General features: G+C 41.6%; 1 protein-coding gene across 3 annotated transcripts in view; it reads left to right on the top strand.

Moving 5' to 3' along the window:
- MSRA (methionine sulfoxide reductase A) overlaps positions 1-21,288 on the top strand; it is a 353,827-nt gene that overhangs the window by 128,136 nt on the left and 204,403 nt on the right. For all 3 annotated transcript variants that reach the window (XM_060250067.1, XM_060250083.1, XM_060250076.1), the window contains exon 2: positions 18,443-18,511. In XM_060250067.1, coding sequence (XP_060106050.1) covers positions 18,443-18,511 — 69 coding nt within the window. The remainder of the gene's footprint in view (positions 1-18,442; positions 18,512-21,288) is intronic.

Genomic DNA, 21,288 nt, shown 5'->3' with positions numbered 1-21,288 from the left:
AAATTCAGGGAAAAATTAGGTGCCCCCCAGAATCCTTGTTGATTCCCACTGTGCAAGTGAGCAGCTGGCAAGCTGCAACTAGGCCATAGTTTTCCTGGTAGAGATTGTCAGGAGAAGTGAAGGAAAGGTGAAGATGAGGAGCAGATAATGTGTTTGGCTGGTGGGTAGGAAGGAGAGATGAAGACAAGAAAAGGGTAGAAGCTTTCAGGTTTTCAGAGAAGGGAAAGATGAAATAATGGGAGATGGTAAAATGAGATCTCCCTATTCTGAAATATACCACAGCATGTGGATCACAGAATCCCAGCCCCTGTTATTCCCCCCCCCTCCCAAAAAATTTGAAATCTTCAAAAAAATTATTGGGGGATTAAAGCTGTTGAAAATACTAGAAACAAAACCTGTAGCTTTAAAAAATGAATGTTGCTTGAGCTCTGGCATGATTATGTTCTGACTGTGATCTTGATGGCCAATTTGAGGGTCGCTAGGCAGCCATGACAATATTGCTAAGCATTCTGAACCCTGGTTTCTGTCAATCATAGTGGGAGAGGGGTAGACTAGGAGGCCAAAAGTGTCTTGGAAAGGGCCCTCCCACCTGTCACATCCCCTGGTGGAGGGGGACTTGCTGGACCTGGGCCCAGCTACCAGATGACTTGGTCAGGCTCATTGGTGGCCACCACTCATCTTGCTGCCACATAACTCACCTGAGCCCAGTGTTAGCCTGCAGACAATTTACCTGGGTGGACCTCCATGTGAGTTGTCTTGTGATTTGCTGCTGTGGAACTGGTACAATTTGGCCAGGCCTGAAGATAGTGTGAGGAGGGTGATACAGGAGAAAATTAGATGCCTCCCAGTAATGCCTCCAAAGGGTTCTGGACAGATGGTGAAATGCAGTGTTTTACCATTTGGATCAAGAGTGCAATTAGTTACGCACAAATAATAAAATTTTCCTCATTCCTTAGCATGAACCCAGAAAAGGAGCAAACTGAAGATTACATAGGCAACTGAATGCTTGTGGGAGGCAGGCAGCCCTCTTATGCAGGAGGTGACATGTATAATATTTTATGTAATATAGCCGTTCAGATAAGATAAAATGGACCAATGTGCAAAGCGCTATTTTAGGTGTACTCAAGGGTACACAGACTCAGTGGTTCTTTTTAAAAGTAGGTTTTATGCTCTCTTACAAATCTGCTTTTGAGCTTCCCTTGAGTTTCAAAAGTGATCTGCTGTGAGTGGAGAAAGTGTTTAGTGTTTGAGAAACAAAAGGTCAGATTCCTATTGGGCAAGTGAGGCTGGCTGAACAGTTTTTAGTATCCTGACCATAGCAGAGAGCTAAATCCGAGTTTAGAAGTATTAGATTGGAAACCAGCTGCTGCAAATGAAGACAGTATCTCTCTTCATGTGTCATTGGTTCTGCAATTTCACCTAAAGGCACTGAAGTATTTTTCTAATAGTCTTCCAGAGCCTGCTTAGTGTTCTGTTCTTATATTTTGGACTTTTCTCTTTCTCTCCACTAGCATTTTTAGATGTTTCGGTTAATAGCTACCGAACATCATTGTCCATTATCCTGTTAAAAATTAAGTAAAATGTTGGTGTTGAAAGCTGAAATTAGTTAACATTTGTAAAGAGGGTGAAAAGTAAGCTGTTGGCCTCTGGGTCCAGTGTTCCCTCTAAGCTGTGCATGTGAGCAGTCGCTCACTTAACACAGGAAGCCCCATTCAGCAGTAAGCTAGAGCCATGCAGGTCTTGCACTGCCCATTGCTCATTTTAAGATTACAGCAGTTATATTCTGTTCAGGATGTGAACTGCTTTGCTCAGTAGGGGGAAAAATTAGAGGGAATATTGATACTGACCCTAGTTCGCAGGAGATTTGTTGTGTAGAACAGGGGAACGGGATAAGCTGGGCAACAGGCTACCAGTTGGGTAACTGAGAATTGTTCCTGCAGTTTCCGGTTTGAGATCTCTTGCTTTTGTGAGACTTCTGATTTTTTGCTATGTCAAATCTCAGACTGTTAGTGCTTCTCCATTTCTCTTCTCCATTTCTGCATTCCTGTTGACTCTTGCCGACTTGGTTAAGAGTGTAGGGGTGATACTTGAACCAGCTTTACTTCTGGAGAAACAAGATAATACAGCTGGAAAAATGGTTTTTACCAACTTTGTCTGCCCTGACTTGGATACACCAGGCTAGCCTGATCATTTTATTTATTTATTTATTTTATTCCACTTATATCCCATCCTACCCACTGAGGCGGGCTCAGGGTGCATCATGGAAACTAAGTAGGATTGGCCATGGTTGGTATTTGGATGGGAGACTACTAAGGAAGTTCTAGGTCAATGCAGAGAGGCAGACAATGGCAAACCACCTCTGAATATCACGTGTCATGAAAATCCTATGAGGTCGCCATAAGTTGACTGCAACGTGATGGCAAAACAAAAACCCAACTCCATAAAACTTCAAAAATGGCCAACTAGGACTTCCGGGGGAGGAAAATGCCGAGCTGAGCTGCTTCTCATAACGGGAGCAGGTGGAACTTCTGTTCGGGGTAGTGGAAGGCAAATTAATGCCTACTGCCTACTTTTCTTAGTTAGTTAGAGATTAGTCCAAGATATGTACAGGAAACTTTGAGAAGATTTACCTTGGCTAAAAGGGAGTCCCGGGGGGGCCTCCTTTGAGGTTTTGAGGGGTCTCCGGAGAAGAGTTGCATTTTCATCATCTGCAGAAGTTCTCAGAGTCATTTATTTGACATAAGCTCGACATAATCCTAACCTTCTTGAACTTTGCTAAACATCTAAAGCTACACAAGACCGGTGTGGATCTGGATAATTGGCAGAAAAGGTACAGATTACTATCTTTCATTCTGGGACTATTTACAGTTAAACAGAATAAATTCAGAAGATGGGAAATGGAAATCTAGAAAGCTTGGAAGAAGAAGGGAGGAAAAGGTGAACTTTGGACTTCGTAAATTTAAAAGACATTGATAAAAAGTGGAAAGGAATTTATTGTTTGGTCTACTTGCGGTTTTGAAAAAAGAGCACCATCGCCACAGACCTGCAGCGTATACAATCAACAAAGGAAGTACGTCAAGCATTGTGAGATCTCTTTACCAGTGAAAATGAGATTCGGTGGCAAGTAAAGCATGAATTAGCGGATGAAAAGCCTACTCTAGGACTATTGAGAAACATCGGCGGCCATTGCTTGGAGGTCAAAATTAAAATAATGTTTTTAAAGTGTTCGGGACATTAAAATTTGTTGGAATTAATTGAGATGATGACAAGAAGATAAATACTATTGGACATATTGTTTGTAATGGACTTTAGAAGCCTTTAAAAAGAAAAAGGGGAAAAAGTTGCAGAGAGAAGCAAAAAGTCGCGACTGCCATTTTGAAGGATTTAAAAATTTTAAAAATTAATATTTCAGCCTGGGAAGCTCTAAGAACGGCAAAATTAGGCTTGTTATAAAAACAAGCTCTAATCTTTTGAATCTGATAGTTAAATTTGAAATTGGTGAGATCAAAATTTTCGGTGTTTTTAAATGTCAGAACACAAGCAAACCCGTACAAGGGCTGCTTCATTGGAGAAAATGCAGGATCAATTAGAGGCAATGGAGGCCAGAATGTTGAAAGGCATGAGAGAGATGATAACTGCATCAAAAAAAGAAATTATTGAAGAGATTAAAAAAGATATGGAAGATCTCAGAAAGGAAACAGAGGAAACATCTAAGAAAGTGCAGGAGGTAGAAAGGATAATGAAAGTACATGATTCCACCTTGTTGAAAATGCAAGAAAAAGTGACAATCTGTGACTGCAAATTGATGGAGACTCAGATACGTCTGAGAGGAGTACCTGAAAAGGAAGATGGTGACTTGAAAGAATATATAATAAAAATAATTGCAGAATTTTTAGAGGAAGATCCTGAAGAGACTAAAAACATGTATGACTATATGTATAGAGTGAACTCACTCTATGCCAAGAAAAATAATTTACCAAGAGATGTTGTCATAAGATACATGACAAAAGAAATGGTGGGAAAGATCATGCATAAAAACTTTGAAAAGACATTGATAGTGGGAGGCAGCAGAGTAAGAATTATGAAGGAGTTGCCAAGGCAAGTGATAAATGATAGAATAACATATAAAAACCGACAGGAAAATTTCAGGACAATGAAATGACGTTTAGGTGGATAATACCTGAGGGTTTGAGCTTTGAACTTCAGGGGAAAAGAATCACAATTACAAATGCACAGGAACTGCATAGCTTTTATGAAGAACATAAAGAATTTGCACCATGATGGATTACAAATTATTGTCTTGGAATCTAATTGGACTAAATTCACCACAAAAAAGAATGTTTCATTGGATTAAAAAGCAAAATTGTAATATAGTTTGTTTACAAGAAGTGCATACTAAACAAAAGGATTACAGATTTTTATGGAATAAACATTTGGGGTTAGAATTTTTTTCATTGGCTGAAGGGGAGTGATTTTTTTTATATTAAACAAGAATTGGAGCCAAAATTAGTGTTTAAAGATAAAGTTGGAAGATTTGTAGCAGTAGAAATAATATTAAATGCAAAAAACCCCGTTGTTATTGGGACTGTATGCGCCTAATGGTGCAAAGGATTTTTTTTTAAAGACATTATACAACAATTTGATGAATTGATTTATGACCAAGTTTTGATAATGGGAGACTTTAATGGAACAATTAAGAACTCTCTGGATAGGTCTGGAGGAAAAAATAATAACAAAGAAAGAAAATTGCCAAAGTCTTTTTTTGAATTGGTCAAACAAGAAAATTTGGAGGACATATGGAGGAAATTTAACCCTGAAGTGCGGGATTATACCTTTTTTTCAGCAAGACATAAAACTTTTTCTAGAATTGACATGTTGTGGGGCACTAATGATTTAGGTCTTATAACAAGGAAAATAGAGATTTTACCTAAAATTGGGGCTGGCCCTAACCCAATAATGTGGATTACAAAATTGTCCAAGAAGTTGAGAAGATGGAGATTGAATAAAGATTTACTACAGAATAAAGAAACAGTGACATACCTAGAAAATGAAACTAAAACTTTCTTTCAAATGAATGACAAAGAGGATATAGAATTTCAGACAGTCTGGGATGCCTATAAAGCAGTAATGAGAGGAATATTGATTACCTTGAATAATAAAGATAAGAGAGCAAAAGAAAAACAGAAAAAGACACTATTTAAAACTATAATCCAAGAAGCTCAGATAAAATACATACCACAAGTTAGGAAAGGCACAAACAGGTATAAGAAAAGGCCTGCATGGTTAACAAACGAAGTAATGGAAGATGTAAAAGGTAAGAAAGACTCCTTTAAACGGTGGAAAACCAGTCCAAGTGAGATTAATGAAAGGGAACACAGGCTGTGGCAAATCAAATGCAAGACTGTGATCAGGCAGGCAAAGAGGGACTATGAGGAGCATATTGCAAAAAACATAAAGACCAACAATAAAAATTTCTTCAAATATATTAGAAGTAGGAAACCAGCCAGGGAGGCAGTGGTGCCCTTGGATGACCATGGGGTAAAAGGATTACTGAGGGAGGATAAGGAAATGGCTGAGAAGCTGAATGCATTTTTTGCCTCCGTCTTCACTGTGGAAGATGAGAACTTTTTGCCCACCCTTGAACCACTAATGCTGGAAGGGGTGTTGAAAGACCTGAGTCAGACTGAGATGACAAAAGAGGAGGTCCTACAACTAATAGACAAATTAAAAACTAATAAGTCACCGGGTCTGGATGGCATACATCCGAGAGTTCTGAAAGAACTCAAAGTTGAACTTGTGGATCTTCTAACAAAAATCTGTAATCTTTCATTGAAATCTGCCTCCGTTCCTGAGGACTGGAAGGTAGCAAATGTCACCCCCATCTTTAAAAAGGGTTCCAGAGGAGATCGGGGAAATTACAGGCCAGTCAGTCTGACTTCAATACCGGGGAAGTTGGTAGAAACCATTATCAAGGACAGAATGAGTAGGCACATTGATGAACACGAGTTATTGAGGAAGACTCGGCATGGGTTCTGTAGGGGAAGATCATGCCTCACTAACCTGCTACATTTCTTTGATGGGGTGAACAAACATGTGAACAAAGGAGACCCGATAGATGTTGTTTACCTTGACTTCCAGAAAGCTTTTGATAAAGTTCCTCATCAAAGGCTCCTTAGAAACCTTGAGAGTCATGGAGTAAAAGGACAGGTCCTCTTGTGGATCAAAAACTGGCTGAGTAATAGGAAGCAGAGAGTGAGTATAAATGGGCGGTCTTCGCAGTGGAGGACGGTAAGCAGTGGGGTGCCGCAGGGCTCGGTACTGGGTCCCATGCTCTTTAACTTGTTCATAAATGATTTAGAGTTGAGAGTGAGCAGTGAAGTGGCCAAGTTTGCGGATGACACAAAATTGTTCAGGGTGGTGAGAACCAGAGAGGATTGTGAGGAACTCCAAAGGGATCTGTTGAGGCTGGGTGAGTGGGCGTCAACGTGGCAGATGCGGTTCAATGTGGCCAAGTGCAAAGTAATGCACATTGGGGCCAAGAATCCCAGCTACAAATACAAGTTGATGGGGTGTGAACTGGCAGAGACTGAGCATGAGAAAGATCTTGGGGTCGTGGTAGATAATTCACTGAAAATGTCAAGACAGTGTGCGTTTGCAATAAAAAAAGGCCAACACCATGCTGGGAATTATTAGGAAGGGAATTGAAAACAAATCAGCTAGTATCATAATGCCCCTGTATAAATCGATGGTGCGGTCTCATTTGGAGTACTGTGTGCAGTTCTGGTCGCCGCACCTCAAAAAGTATGTTATAGCATTGGAGAAAGTCCAGAAAAGGGCAACTATAATGATTAAAGGGCTGGAACGCTTTCCCTATGAAGAAAGGTTGAAACGCTTAGGGCTCTTTAGCTTGGAGAAACGTCGACTGCGGGGTGACATGATAGAGGTTTACAAGATAATGCATGGGATGGAGAAAATAGAGAAAGAAATACTTTATATAATGTTTATAAATGAAAACCCCATACAAGTCACACCTTTGTTGTTAGCCAAAATACAAGAATATGGGGAGTTGGCGGGAATTTGTATTAAGAAAGAAAAATCAAAATTTTAATGTAAAAATATGCAAATAAATAAGAAACAAGAATTACAGAGACGAACGGGCTGTGAAGTTACCTCCAAGGTAAAATATTTGGGTGTGGAGATAACGATGAAGAATATTGATCTATTTAAAAATAATTATGAGAAGCTATGGTGTAAAATGGATGAAGATATGTTAAAATGGAACAAACTTAATTTGTCATTGCTGGGTAGAATAGCTGCAATTAAAATGAATATTCTACCAAGAATAATGTATTTGTTTCAAACTATTCCCATTGTGAAAGAAAGTAAACAATTTGATAAATGGCGAAGAAAAATTTCAGAAATTGTGTGGGCTGGGAAGAAACCAAGGATCAAAATGAAAATTTTAATAGATGCACAGGAGAGAGGTGGATTTCAATTACCGAATTTAAAATTATATCAGGAAGCAGTTTGTTTGGTGTGGATAAAATAATGGATAACGCTGTTAAATAAAAAACTCTTAGTGCTGGAAGATCACGGAAATAAATTTGGCTGGCACGCGTATTTGTATTATGGAAAAAAGAAAATGGACATTTTTTTCTCTCACCATTATATAAGAAATAATTTGCTAAATACATGGATCAAATACAAGAAATATGGGGATGAGAGAAAACCGTTATGGATAGTGCCAGCTGAAGTAATAAAAATAACGGCTGAGATAGGTGAAGAAAAGTGGTTGTCATATAATCAATTATTAAAAATACAATGTTGCAAAATAGAACTGAAAAGTGCTGAAGAGTTGAATAATAAATATGATTGGTTCCAAATGCAACAAATAAAGAGTTTGGTGGATAATGATATCAAAACTGAAGGAATAAGAAGACAACAAACAGAAATGGAAAAAGTTCTGCTTGGAGATAATGAAAAATTAATTTTAAATTATATAAATTACTGTTAAAATGTTCTACGGAGGATGTAGTGAAATCTCAAATGATTAAATGGGCAATTAATGTAAATAAAGAAATACAGATGGAAACTTGGGAACACTTGTGGAAGAATTCTATGAAGTTTTTGACCTGTCATAGTATTAAAGAGAACTGTTTCAAAATGATGTATAGATGGTATACGAATCCTAAAAAATTGGCAAAGACGAACAATAAAATGCCAGATAGATGTTGGAAATGTAAAAAAATGAAGGTTCTTTCTACCATATGTGGTGGACTTGTGGAAGGGCAAAAAAATATTGGCAGATGATTGGGGAGGGACGGTGGCTCAGTGGTAGAGCATCTGCTTGGGAAGCAGAAGGTCCCAGGTTCAATCCCTGGCATCTCCCAAAAAGGGTCCAAGCAAATAGGTGTGAAAAACCTCAGCTTGAGACCCTGGGGAGCGGCTGCCAGTCTGAGAAGACAATACTGACTTTGATGGACCAAGGGTCTGATTCAGTATAAGGCAGCTTCATAAGTTCATATGATTCAGCAAGAAATTTCTAACATCTTGGGATATGAATTTAAGAAAGTTGCAGAGACTTTTCTGTTGGGATTACAAATGGAAAAATTTCCAAAAGAAGATAGAACTGTAATTTGGTACTTGCTTTCAGTTGCTAGGACAGTTGCTGAGCCACTTGTGGGAAGGGCGGGATATAAGTTACCAAATAAATATGCGCAGTTGTGGAAGCAAGAAAAAATACCAGAGAAATGGGATTGGATTATAAAAGTTATGATATGGAGTGAAATGGACAAATTAACAAGAATATTAAGAGACCATGATTTAGAAGTTTTTAAGACTGAGTGGAAAAAGTTCGGAAGATATGTAGAAAAAGAGTGGAAAATAAAAGGACATTGGACAATTTTTGATAATGATTAAGTTTTAGAAAGAAGAAGAATATAAGTTTTTGTTTTAATAGTTAAGGGTACCTTTAAATATTAGCCTTTTAAGTAAAATAACACCGGTGGGGGTCAAGTAACGGGGGGAGGGGTGGGTAGAAAGTAATATATGGGGTAGATAAAAGAAGTTATTAAGATGTAAGAAATAGATTTGTTACCATATGTTACCAATAAAATTGTTTTAAACTGAAAAAAAAATGGCCAACTATATTGACTCTGCTTACTTGGATCCATGATACAGTTATCGTGAAGCTAGGCATGGGTCTAAGAGGATAGGGGTGATACCCAGGGCAAACAGCTGCTCCCTAGAGCCATTTCAAGTTGGGAAAATGGCTTGATGGAGAGCCCCCTTTCCCAGTGGTCCTCCTGATCTCCTGATGAGAAACAGTTGTTTCTTCTTGGTGATAATAAATGAAATTCTCTCATAACAGGGTTGTTGTGAGGTAGAATGATGTTGAGACCTCATAAGTGCCCAAGTTTCTTTCCGAAGAGTTCTGGTCGCCGCACCTCAAAAAGGATATTATAGCATTGGAGAATGTCCAGAAAAGGGCAACTTGAATGATTAAAGGGATGGAACACTTTCCCTATGAAGAAAGGTTGAAACGCTTGGGGCTCTTTAGCTTGGAGAAACGTTGACTGCGGGGTGACATGATAGAGGTTTACAAGATAATGCATGGGATGGAGAAAGTAGAGAAAGAAGTCCTTTTCTCCCATTCTCACAATATAAGAATTCGTGGGCATTCGATGAAATTGCTGAGCAGATAGGTTAAAATGGATAAAAGGAAGTACTTCTTCACCCAAAGGGTGATTAACATGTGGAATTCACTGCCACAGGAGGTGGTGGCGGCCACAAGCATAGCCACCTTCAAGAGGGGGTTAGATAAAAATATGGAGCAGAGGTCCATCAGTGGCTATTAGCCACAGTGTGTATATGTGTGTGTGTGTGTATATATATATATATATATATATATATATATATATATATATATATATATATATATATATATATATATATATATATATTGGCCACTGTGTGACACAGAGTGTTGGACTGGATGGGCCATTGGCCTGATCTAACATGGCTTCTCTCATGTTCTTATGTTCTTAAGAGTTGGTTAAAAGTGAAATATTGTTAATAGGTTGTTATAGTTTCAGCAGAAGCAGTGAGCCTATATCTGCAGACACTTAAAGCCTCTGGGAATTGCTTTGGACTTTACTGTAAAGGCTTTTTATATTTTCAAGTTAATGGAAGGTTGTTTAAGAAAATTAATGGAGTATGTGTATATGCTTAACTTATATGTAACAGCAGTGTAATAAATTGGTTTTGAAATAAAATGCAGAAGTGAATTTTATTTCACACAGCTGTAATTGAAAGCAAGTATTTTAAAAGCCTATTAGCTATAAATAATAAGGATCTAACAATGTAATTATTATTGATTATATATGGCAGTGACTATTCAAGCTAAGGTTGTTGAACTCTCTGTCTTTTATAAGTGAGAACTGGAGGGGAGCACGAGGCCACCAAGTCTAATCTGAAACTATGAGATTTTCAGTACAGAGAGCTGGATTTGCACTAGGCTTGGGTGGATGGCAGACTGGGACTGTCACAGACTGTTATCCACTCCCCTGTTCATTCAGCAGCTGAAACAAACAGTACAAATAGTGCATTTTCAGCCACAAAGCCAGGCGCACTGACCTTCGTGGCTAGTTCTTTTCCTCCCCTCTTAAAATAAAAAACAAAATGTTCAAAGTCAGGGAATAGTGTTTATATTCTAAGGCTGTATGTGAAGAAGTGTGCATGCACTCAAAAGCTTATACACAGAATGAAACTTGGGTCTTAAAGGTGCCCCTGAGATCAAACTTTGTTCAGCTGCTTCGGATCAACATGGCTAAATACCTAAAGCTTTCACCTACTGTAACTGTACTGTAATTTCCCCCTTCTCCCTTTATCCATTTCTTGCAACCTATATTGCCTTTGCTTTTTATCTCTTTACTTCTACTCCTTTCTCCCTTTATCAGTTTCTTATAACCTATATTGCCTTTGCTCTCTCTTTATCTCTTTACTTCTGTTTTCCATCCCATGCTGTAGCCCCTCCAGCTCACTCTTTCAGAGTTTCTTCTGCTCCCCATTTCCTACATTTCTTCTTCATCACCTCATTTGTTATCCTGTCATAGCACTCCTCTTGGTCTTTTCCCCATTCTTCGTCTTCTTTCCCCATGATCACCATCTTCAAGTACTTGAAGGGCTGTCATATAGAGGAGGGTGTGGAATTGTTTTCTGTGGCCCCAGATGGTACCGTAGAACCAGAACTAATGGGTTGAAATTAAATCAAAAGAGTTTCCATCTCAACATTAGGAAATTGTTCCTGACGGTTAGAGCTATTCTTCAGTGGAACAGGTTTCCTCAGGAGGTGGTGGACTCTCCTTCCTTGGAGGTTTGTAAACAGAGGCTAGATGCCCATCTGACAGCAATGAAGATCCTGTGAATTTAGGGGTAGTTATTTGTGAGTTTCCTGCATTGTGCAGGGGTTTGGACCAGATGACCCTGGAGGTCCCTTCCAACTCTATGATTTTACATTCTCTATAAACTTTATTTCCAGTATCCCTTCCTCTCATCCTTCTGTTTCCTGCTCACCCCCCTCATCCCTTTCTTGCTTTTCCTATCCTGGTGTCAGTGTGACGGACTCAGGCACTTAGCCTGAGTAGCTGGGAAACAGGCTTGCAATGATTGGCTGGAATGTTGCCCCAAGCAATGGAAAAGTATCCTTTGAAGGTTTGCTCAGCAGAAAACCACCTCAGGATTTGAGTCTGAGCCAGGAAGCCTTCGAGAGAAGTCTTCAGTATACCAGTCTGAAGTGAAGACAGGGGGCTTAGGCCGGGCAGTTGTAAAACCAACTGGACAAGGGGCTGAGAGTGGCAAGAGTGGCTGGACTCCTTGTGGGAGACAGAGCTGAGTGGACTCTGTCTGAAAGAGGGAGTTTTCAAGTGGTTTGAAACTCTGTGGGAGATTTTGCCAGCGCATCAGGCAATCTCCAAGTACAAACAAGATCACACAAATACACACTGAGGGGAGAACTGGATTCTGGTGGTCAGCAAGGTTACCCAAGACTCAGACCGGAAGACTAGCTGTGGGGCTGAGACGTATCGGTATTGTGGTGTGCGAGTCCTGGAAGATAGCTAATGTGAGAGGGTCTGTGAGGGAGAATATACTGACACCAGTCAGGAGTTCTCTATGTGTGTGTGGAAAGAGTGATTGAAGTTTGTTATTTATATGATTTGGCACTGCCAAAGTTAGGGTAAAACATCTGAAGAAACAGCATTCTGAGTGCCCAGAAGGCACAGACAGCCTGTGTGAAATAGAGTCCAGTGGGATTCTGAAACCTGCCTGGTTTATTGTTTATTTTAAAGATATTCTGCCAAAGTAGTGTTATATTTTACCTCAGCCCATTAAGTCTCTACTCACAGTAATTGATTTATTCGGCCAACAGATTCTGTGCTATTGATTAGTTCCAATCACTATTATTTCATCCCTCTCACTTGCCTTTTGTCACCTAATAAATATTTTGTGTTTTTTGACTTTAAAACCATCTGGTGCCAATTATTAATAGTTCTGACAGGATTTCTGGGAGTGTTACTGAGGGAAGATGACTGGGGAGAAAATTAAAGTGGTCGCCCTCCCAAGTAAAGCCTCTGACTGGGTTCCTCATAGTCAGCTTCTGTTAATTTCCCCTTCAACCTCCTCTTGCAACATTTCCTTAACAGCTTTACCCCATTCCCCATATTTTCCCTATTTCTTTTTTTACTGCCTTCATTCTTTTCTCATCATGTTAACCTGCATAACTTATCTCACCTTTACTACCCTATCAGTTGTGTTCACTTCTGTATCTGCTTTATATCCACTCACCTTGCCCTTCCTGTTAGCAGGGAAGAATATGTGATGATGCAGAGGCTGTCTTGTTGCTGCCTGATGCTGGATGCCTGCCGGCCTTCATCTCCTCTGTTGCTGCCTGCTTTGCCAGGCTCTTTCAGATATTTTGAACCATTGTTTCCTTGCTGCCTCTGTATAGGCCAGTACTTCTGGCTGTCTCCTAAGGCTCACACTGCTGTATATATCCTAGTCCTGGGTGCCCTCCATTGTGATATTTTAATCTACACGAGTGAGGGGAAAGCCATTCTTCAATTGCTATTAGAGATATGATTCTATATTATAATATTAGATTTGGACTCAGGCTGTTATCTAAGGGCATGTGCTACAACCAGTTTTTGTCAGCAGGACAGAGCCAGGATGCTTAGTGCCTTGACAGGAGATCTCTTGAGAACCTTGTGTGTGCTGCTTTGAGTTTTATGATGAGGGAATAGAAATAAGCTGGGTGCCCACAAGGAACTGTCAGATTTTCAGAACTTGGAAATCTCCCATTCATTATTCTGTAAGCTCTTGCGAGTTTGAGCTGGTTAGTTCCACCTCCTTTTGTCCCTTTTAACTTGTCAGCTACTGTCAACTATTTATGCCTCACAGAGCATATTCAGTCCTTGTCAGGCCATTATGATCTCCCCACTTCTTTTGGTTAACTTGCAAAGTCATGTTTTTGTACATACTTGAAGAGCCCCCCCCCCCCGCCCCCATAGAGAGACCCTTACAACTGTGGGTGACCTGATTTAGCTACATTCTTTGTTAGCGTTGAGTGGCACTACTAGATATCCTGATGCATGATGTTTCTTTTTAACTTGCTTTGTCATATGACAAGTTTCACAACTTGGAAACCCTTTCTGCTACATTATAGTACCTTTGTTGTGGAGACTTTACCACTGTGTGACACTTCCTGCCCCCCAGACTGTCATGACCTCTATTGAGCTGCCTCCGGGCTGATTCAGAAGCCTCCAAGGAACCAGAAACATGGTCTGGGGGGAGAGCATGAAACTCCAGGATACTCCTGCAATGTAGATTCACCTGGCCCATCGGCTCCAGAATTTGTCCAAGGTCGTGCATTCGGAGCTCCTCCACCAGAACCTATTTCTGTCTCCCCAGGTCCTGGACCAATTAAGTGTCAGCCCTAGAATGTGGTCCAGAAGCCCACCAGAATCCACTTCCACCCAGCAGTTGCCAGGCTTGCAGCCCATGTTCTACTTCCTGGATGAGATGTGGATGTAATCCATTGCAAGATTCTGGCCTTATTTAAGTCTGGGCAAGATGAGTCCCAGTTGCTACTCCCAGAGCAGGTGGAGGTACTTACCTTTCAGCCTATTTAAGCTTTGGACCAGAGGGGAAACTTCTGGATCAAATGGTCCACCAGGTGTAAGCCTCGTGTCTCTAGCTGCCCAAGCCTGGCTGGCCCTAGGGCTAATAGTCTGGTACCACTTGCCAAGACCTCCCCTGCCCTGCCCTGCCCTGCTTGCAGAGTACAGGACAGAGATCTCAGGCTGGAGAACACAGGACTGGGCCATCTGGCTATTAGGTTGTGGATACCAAAAACAATCTCACCCTGTTACAAACATCCTGTATTTCATATGTCAGTATCCAAAGGCTGATTAACACTTGAGGTGCTGAAGCAGTTAGTAGCTTGTTTCCTTTATGTCTCCCAGGAAACTGTGACAGCATTTGAACAGCAAGCCTTGTTCTCATAAACATGCTGTGAACTTCTGCTAGAAAGCTGCAGTCAGGGCTTCCTAGTTATGTCCCCATGTGCTTACAGGCACGCATGCTTCCCCTACAAATGTTACAGTGCTCCCTAGAATATGGACACACTGTGGATGAAGTGGTCTGATGTACGAAGTATAAATCAGCCTTGCAAGTTATATAGCAAAGGGTATTGAGTAAAGCAGCCCTCAGGGAAACCTTGAAGAGCATCTGAAAAATCAAGAGTCCTCACTTGTTTTTTCAGAGCTGAGACAAGGAGAGGAAGAGCAAATACCTGGATGAGGAGAATGAGTGCCTCAGCACAGAGAGCCTCGTAGACATCAGTCTGGATTTGTTAGATGCCATCACTTTCAGACCCTCAGGGGAGGGAACAGTTTGTTTGAGGTTTTGCTATCTTTTTGAGGGAAAGGAAAGGAAAGGTCCCCTGTGCAAGCACCAGTTGTTTCTGACTCTGGGGTGACATTGCTTTCACAATGTTTTCAAGGCAGACTTTTTATGGGGTGGTTTGCCGTTGCCTTCCCCAGTCATCTACACTTCCCCCCCAGCAAGCTGGGTACTCATTTTACCGACCTCGGAAGGATGGAAGGCTGAGTCAACCTTGAGCCGGCTATCTGAAAACCCAGCTTCCACTGGGGATCGAACTCAGGTCGTGAGCAGAGTTTAGGACTGCACTACTGCAGCTTTAACACTCTGCGCCATGAGGCTCTTTTTGAGGGAAAGGAATTAGGCTATTTGAATATTTGTGGATGGTAGTGAGGGGTCTTGGGTTTCCGGCTCAAAAAGAGGAATTAGGATAAGTAAAGAAGTTGCATCTCTAACCAAGAGCTTCCAATTTCTTTGAATCTCAGGGTAACTGTTCTCCAATAAAATAAAATAAAATGTAGCTTTGGAACCCTGAACATTTGGACCTTGATTCCCCCCACCCCATGGGAAGATGATGATGATGATAATAATACATTTTATTTATATCCCGCCCTCCCTGCTGAAGCAGGCTCTGGGCGGCTCACAACATATAAATTCAATATACAATAAAACATCCGTACAATTCAATAAATAACACATTAAATAAAACCATTGTTTAAAACCAACATTACTATTAAAAATTAACATTTTTGGTGCTACATCTCAGATCTTCAGTGAATTTAGTGGCTGGATACGTCTACAGTGGGTCTAACTTAGCTCTATATTTAGGCGAAGGCCATCTTAAAAAGAGTAGTCTTGCAGGCCCTGTGGAATTGATCAAGACTCCGCAGGGCCAGCACTTCATCCGGAAGTTGATTCCACCAGTGTGGAGCTACAATCGAAAAGGCCCGTTCTCGTGTGCTCTTCAATTTGGCCTCCTTCGGCCCAGGGATTGTCAACCAGTTCTTTCCTGCTGACCTCAGTACTCTCTGGGGCTCATATGGGGAGAGACGGTCCCTAAGGTTGGCAGGCCCTTGGCCATATAGGGCTTTAAAGGTAATAACCAGCACTTTGTAACAAACCCGGTATACAACTCGCAGCCAGTGCAGCTCGCACAGGCCCGGCTATATGTGCTCCCACTTCAGGGGCCCTAGTAACAGCCTAGTCGCCGTGTTCTGCACCAGCTGTAGCTTCCAGGTTCGGCACAAAGGCAGCCCCAAGTAGAGGGCATTACAGTAATCCAGTCTTGAGGTGACCGTTGCATGGATCACTGTTGCTAAGTCATGACGCTCCAGGAAGTGGGCCAACTGCCTGACCCGTCTCAGATGGAAAAACGCGGATTTGGCAGTGGCCGCTATCTGGGCCTCCATTAACAATGAAGGCTCCAGTAGAACCCCCAAGCTCTTGACCCTGTGTGCCTCTTTCAGTGACACACCGTCAAAGACTGGGAGGGGAATTTTTTTTCCTAGAGCACCACGACCCAAGCAAAGGACATCTGTCTTCGTTGGATTCAGCTTCAACCTACTCAGCCTGAGCCAACCTGCCACAGCTTGCAATGCTAGGTCTAGATTTTTTGGGATGCAGTTAGGCCAACCGTCCATTAGTAGATAGAGCTGGGTGTCATCTGCATATTGATGACACCCAAGCCCATACCTCCGGGCAATCTGGGCAAGGGGGCGCATGTAGATGTTAAATAACATCAGAGAGAGGACTGCCCCTTGCGGCACCCCACAATCTAGTGAGTGCCTCTGGTACAGTTCTCCCCCAATTGCCACCCTTTGTCCCTGTCCATCAAGGAAGGAGGAAAGCCACTGTAAGGCCAACCCCCTAATCCCTGCGTTGGCGAGCCGGCAGGTCAGTAACTGATGGTCGACCGTGTCGAACGCAGCCAGCAGATCTAACAACATCAGCACTGCCATGCCACCTTGATTCAGATGCTGCTGGAGGTCATCTACCAAAGCGACCAGCACTGTTTCTGTCCCATGACCCGGGCAGAAGCCGGACTGGTGAGGATCTAAGATGGAAGCATCCAGAAAACTCTGCAACTGTGTCGCTACTGCCCTCTCGATAATTTTACTCAAAAATGGTAAATTTGAGACTGGTCAATAATTTGCCAATTCAGCCGGATCTGCTGTACTCTTTTTCAAGAGAGGACGGACCATAGCCTCTTTAAGAGGTGTTGGAAAACGCCCCTCTGAGAGGGATTTATTTACGATGTCCCGTATAGGACATCTAAGTATGGTATTATAGGTCACTGGAAATTCAACAAACTAGGGTCTCTGTCAGTAATGTGAATGTGAAAGAAGTCTTCCTACTAGCATTTAAATTGCAGTTCACAGATATATCTGCTGTGAATGGTTTCCAAGAGAGAAAGGGGAAGAGTCCTGCTGAGCTGAGGTGGAATGGAAATTGGTCAGTAGTCAGTCATGGGTGAGAAGAACTGAGGATTTGATTAGATGGAATCTCTAATATGACTTTTTTGCGGGGGGGGGGGGGGGAATGCCGGCACATTTTGTTGATTTCAGAGCAGCGCACTGCTTGATTCCAAAACTGATTGGAGAAGTGTTTGAAGTTTCATTATTTGTATGTTGGCAATGAAATTAATAATGATTGAAAAAGCGCTTCAGTTTTAGTGAGGTACTCGTAGGCAACATTCAGGCAATTAAGGCAATAGTATGTTGATCCTAGTAAAAATTCTGTCCGGTTCTAATGTTTGTTGTTCTGATAATCAGAACAAGTGCAGAGAATAATCTCTCCCCTTGTTAACACACCAGGCTGCTTCTGTTTTTTAAATACCATGCTTCTAAAAAGCCTCTCCACAAGTTCCATTAATGCATTTGCTTGGCATTCATAGCTTCAGTCTTTCTGTATCCTGTTGTGCTACTGGAGTGCACTGGACAAGGATCAGGTTTGTTTCCAGCATGGTGCTTGATATGCAGGGCTGGCCCTAGACTATTTGGCACCCTAGGCAAGGCTAGCTTCTGGCGCCCCCCCCCCCTCACTGGTAACCAATTTTCAAAAACAGATAAATTGTGCAAAAAATGAAAAGCATAAAACTTGAAATTGCTTCCAGATCTGGATAGCCCAGGTCACTGAATCATGTGGAGGGTGCCCAATTCAGCGCACAGAAGGCTAGCACCCTAGGCAATTGTCTAGTTTGCCTAGTGGCAGGGCCAGCTCTGTTAATATGCATTTCAGAGGACTCAGTCTTAAGAAGGAAGACTCAGAGCTAAGGGTGCCTGGAGACTGGCCCACTGGGCTGAAAATTGATGCATGGCTGTGAACAAATATGATCCAAATCAATCCATAAACTGTAATTGTCATTATTGTCATTATAATAATATCATATAATAGTTGCCATTGGACATTTGAGCTCCAATAGCGCTAAGTATTTTATAGAAAGCATAAAGATTTGAGTCTGAAATTTTTTAAAAATACTTGACAGGCTCTTACTATCATGTTTCAGGTAAACACCATGTGAATGGGAACTGTATGGTTGAACCTTTTCCAGAGGGAATGCAGATGGCAATGTTTGGTAAGTTATTCTGATGTTTATTTATTAGATGCCCTTCCACTTACAGAGTGACTTCTCCTATGAGTGGGTGCATCTGTTTGGATCCAGCGCTGTTGTTGCAGTGTGTTGCAGCGTAAAAAAGACTTTGCAATTTGTCTTCTTTGTTCTTTTATGTCATTGTTCACAGAAATTCTGTGACCTGTCCAAGGGTGCTTAGTGAGCACATGAAGCTGCCTTATAACATTTATTTATTTTTGTACTTCTGTACTGCCCTCCCCCAGAGGGTTCAGGGTGGTGTACAGCATTGTTAAAAGCACAGTTTCACAAGCAAATGTAAAATTAATCTAAAACCCATTTAATTGAATCTTTAAAACATTCTGATGGTGTAGATAAATTATTAATTCCTCTTGTGGTGGGGGAGGGCAGGCCAGGGCCAATTATGATGTTAAGCTATTGCTATCCTTGACCATAGGCTTGGTGGAACATCTCCGTTTTGCAAGCCTTGTGGAACTGTCTCAAGTCCCACAGGGTACGGATATCACCAGGTAGAGAGTTCCACCAGGCAGGAACCAGAATCAAGAAGGTTCTGGCTCCAGCTGAGGATAGCTAGATGTCCTTTGGACCAGGGACCACCAGTAGATTCTGATCTGAGTTCAAGGCTGTCTAAGGGATATATACCAGGAGAAGTACATGCCAGGCCCTTGGTCTATCAAGCTCAGTATTGTCTTCTGAAACTGGCAACAACTCTTTAGGGTCTTTCATGTTACCTACCTCCTGGCCATTTTAACTGGAGATGTCAGGGACCAAACCTGGGACCTTCTGCATGGTGAATTGGAATGTTTAGTGTTGGGAGTAAACATAGACATTGTGGGAATTTCAGAAACTTGGTGGAATGAGGAGGATCAGTGGGACACGGTGATTCCTGGATATAAGTTATATCAGAAGGCTAGGGAGGGAAGGGTTGGAGGTGGGGTGGCTCTGTATGTCAGAGAGGATATACGGTCCAGTAAGACTGAGGTCAGAGAATTAGATTCCCTTTTAGAAATGCTTTGGGTTGAAATAGAGAGCCCAAAAGGAAATTTAACTATGGGAGTTTGTTATTGCCCACCAAATCAAAAGAGAGAGGACGATTATAATATGATGGAAGGCTTAAAGATAGTGGCTAAACGTAAAAACTGTGTCGTAATAGGTGATTTTAACTACCCGCAGATTTATTGGGTCAATATGTGTTCTGGTTGAGAGAAAGAGATTGAGTATCTTGATGCTCTCAATGACTGTGCTATGGAGCAGATGGTCTCAGAACCTACCAGGGGTGGGTTGATCCTGGATTTGGTCCTAAGTAATGCCCAAGACTTGGTAAGAGATGTAAAAGTGATTGCGCCACTTGGGAGCAGTGACCATAATGTTATTGATTTCACCGTTTGTATAAATACGGAGTTGCCAAAAAAGACCGCCACAACCATGTTTAACTTTAAAAGGGGTAAATTCTCTGAGATGAGGAGGCATGTGAGGAGGAAACTGAAAGTTAAGGTAAATACGGTCAAAACCCTTGGGGAAGCTTGGAGGCTATTTAAAACTATAATCCTAGAAGCTCAGATAAAATACATACCACAAGTTAGGAAAGGCACAAACAGGCATAAGAAAAGGCCTGCATGGTTAACAAACAAAGTAATAGAAGCGGTAAAAGGTAAGAAGGACTCCTTTAAGCGGTGGAAAACCAGTCCAAGTGAGATTAATAAAAGGGAACACAGGCTGTGGCAAATGAAATGCAAGACTGTGATCAGGCAGGCAAAAGGGGACTATGCAAAAAACATAAAGACCAACAATAAAAATTTCTTCAACTATATTAGAAGTAGGAAACCAGCCAGGGAGGCAGTGGGGCCCTTGGATGACCATGGGGTAAAAGGATTACTGAAGGAGGATAGGGAAATGGCTGAGAAGCTGAATGCATTTTTTGCCTCCGTCATCACTGTGGAAGATGAGAAGTGTTTGCCCGCTCCAGAACCACTAATTTTGGAAGGGGTGTTGAAAGACCTGAGTCAGATTGAGGTGACAAAAGAGGAGGTCCTACAACTGATAGACAAATTAAAAACTAATGTCACCAGGTCCGGATGGCATACATCCGAGAGTTCTGAAAGAACTCAAAGTTGAACTTGTGGATCTTCTAACAAAAATCTGTAATCTTTCATTGAAATCTGCCTCCGTTCCTGAGGACTGGAAGGTAGCAAATGTCACCTCCATCTTTAAAAAAGGTTCTAGAGGAGATCCAGGAAATTACAGGCCAGTCAGTCTGACTTCAATACCAGGAAAGTTGGTAGAAACCATTATCAAGGACAGAATGAGTAGGCACATTGATGAACACGGGTTATTGAGGAAGACTCAGCATGGGTTCTGTAAGGGAAGATCTTGCCTCACTAACCTGTTACATTTCTTTGAGGGGGTGAACAAACATGTGGACAAAGGAGACCCGATAGATGTTGTTTACCTTGACTTCCAGAAAGCTTTTGATAAAGTTCCTCATCAAAGGCTCCTTAGAAAGCTTGAGAGTCATGGAGTAAAAGGACAGTTCCTCTTGTGGATCAAAAACTGGCTGAGTAATAGGAAGCAGAGAGTGAGTATAAATGGGCAGTCTTCGCAGTGGAGGACAGTAAGCAGTGGGGTGCCGCAGGGCTCGGTACTGGGTCCCATGCTCTTTAACTTGTTCATAAATGATTTAGAGTTGGGAGTGAGCAGTGAAGTGGCCAAGTTTGCGGATGACACTAAATTGTTCAGGGTGGTGAGAACCAGAGAGGATTGTG

This window comes from Heteronotia binoei, chromosome 1, assembly GCF_032191835.1.
Source record: "Heteronotia binoei isolate CCM8104 ecotype False Entrance Well chromosome 1, APGP_CSIRO_Hbin_v1, whole genome shotgun sequence".
Taxonomy (NCBI): Eukaryota; Metazoa; Chordata; class Lepidosauria; order Squamata; family Gekkonidae; genus Heteronotia; species Heteronotia binoei.
The sequence above is the reverse complement of the archived record's forward strand: the minus strand, read 5'-3'. Positions and strand labels throughout refer to the sequence as shown.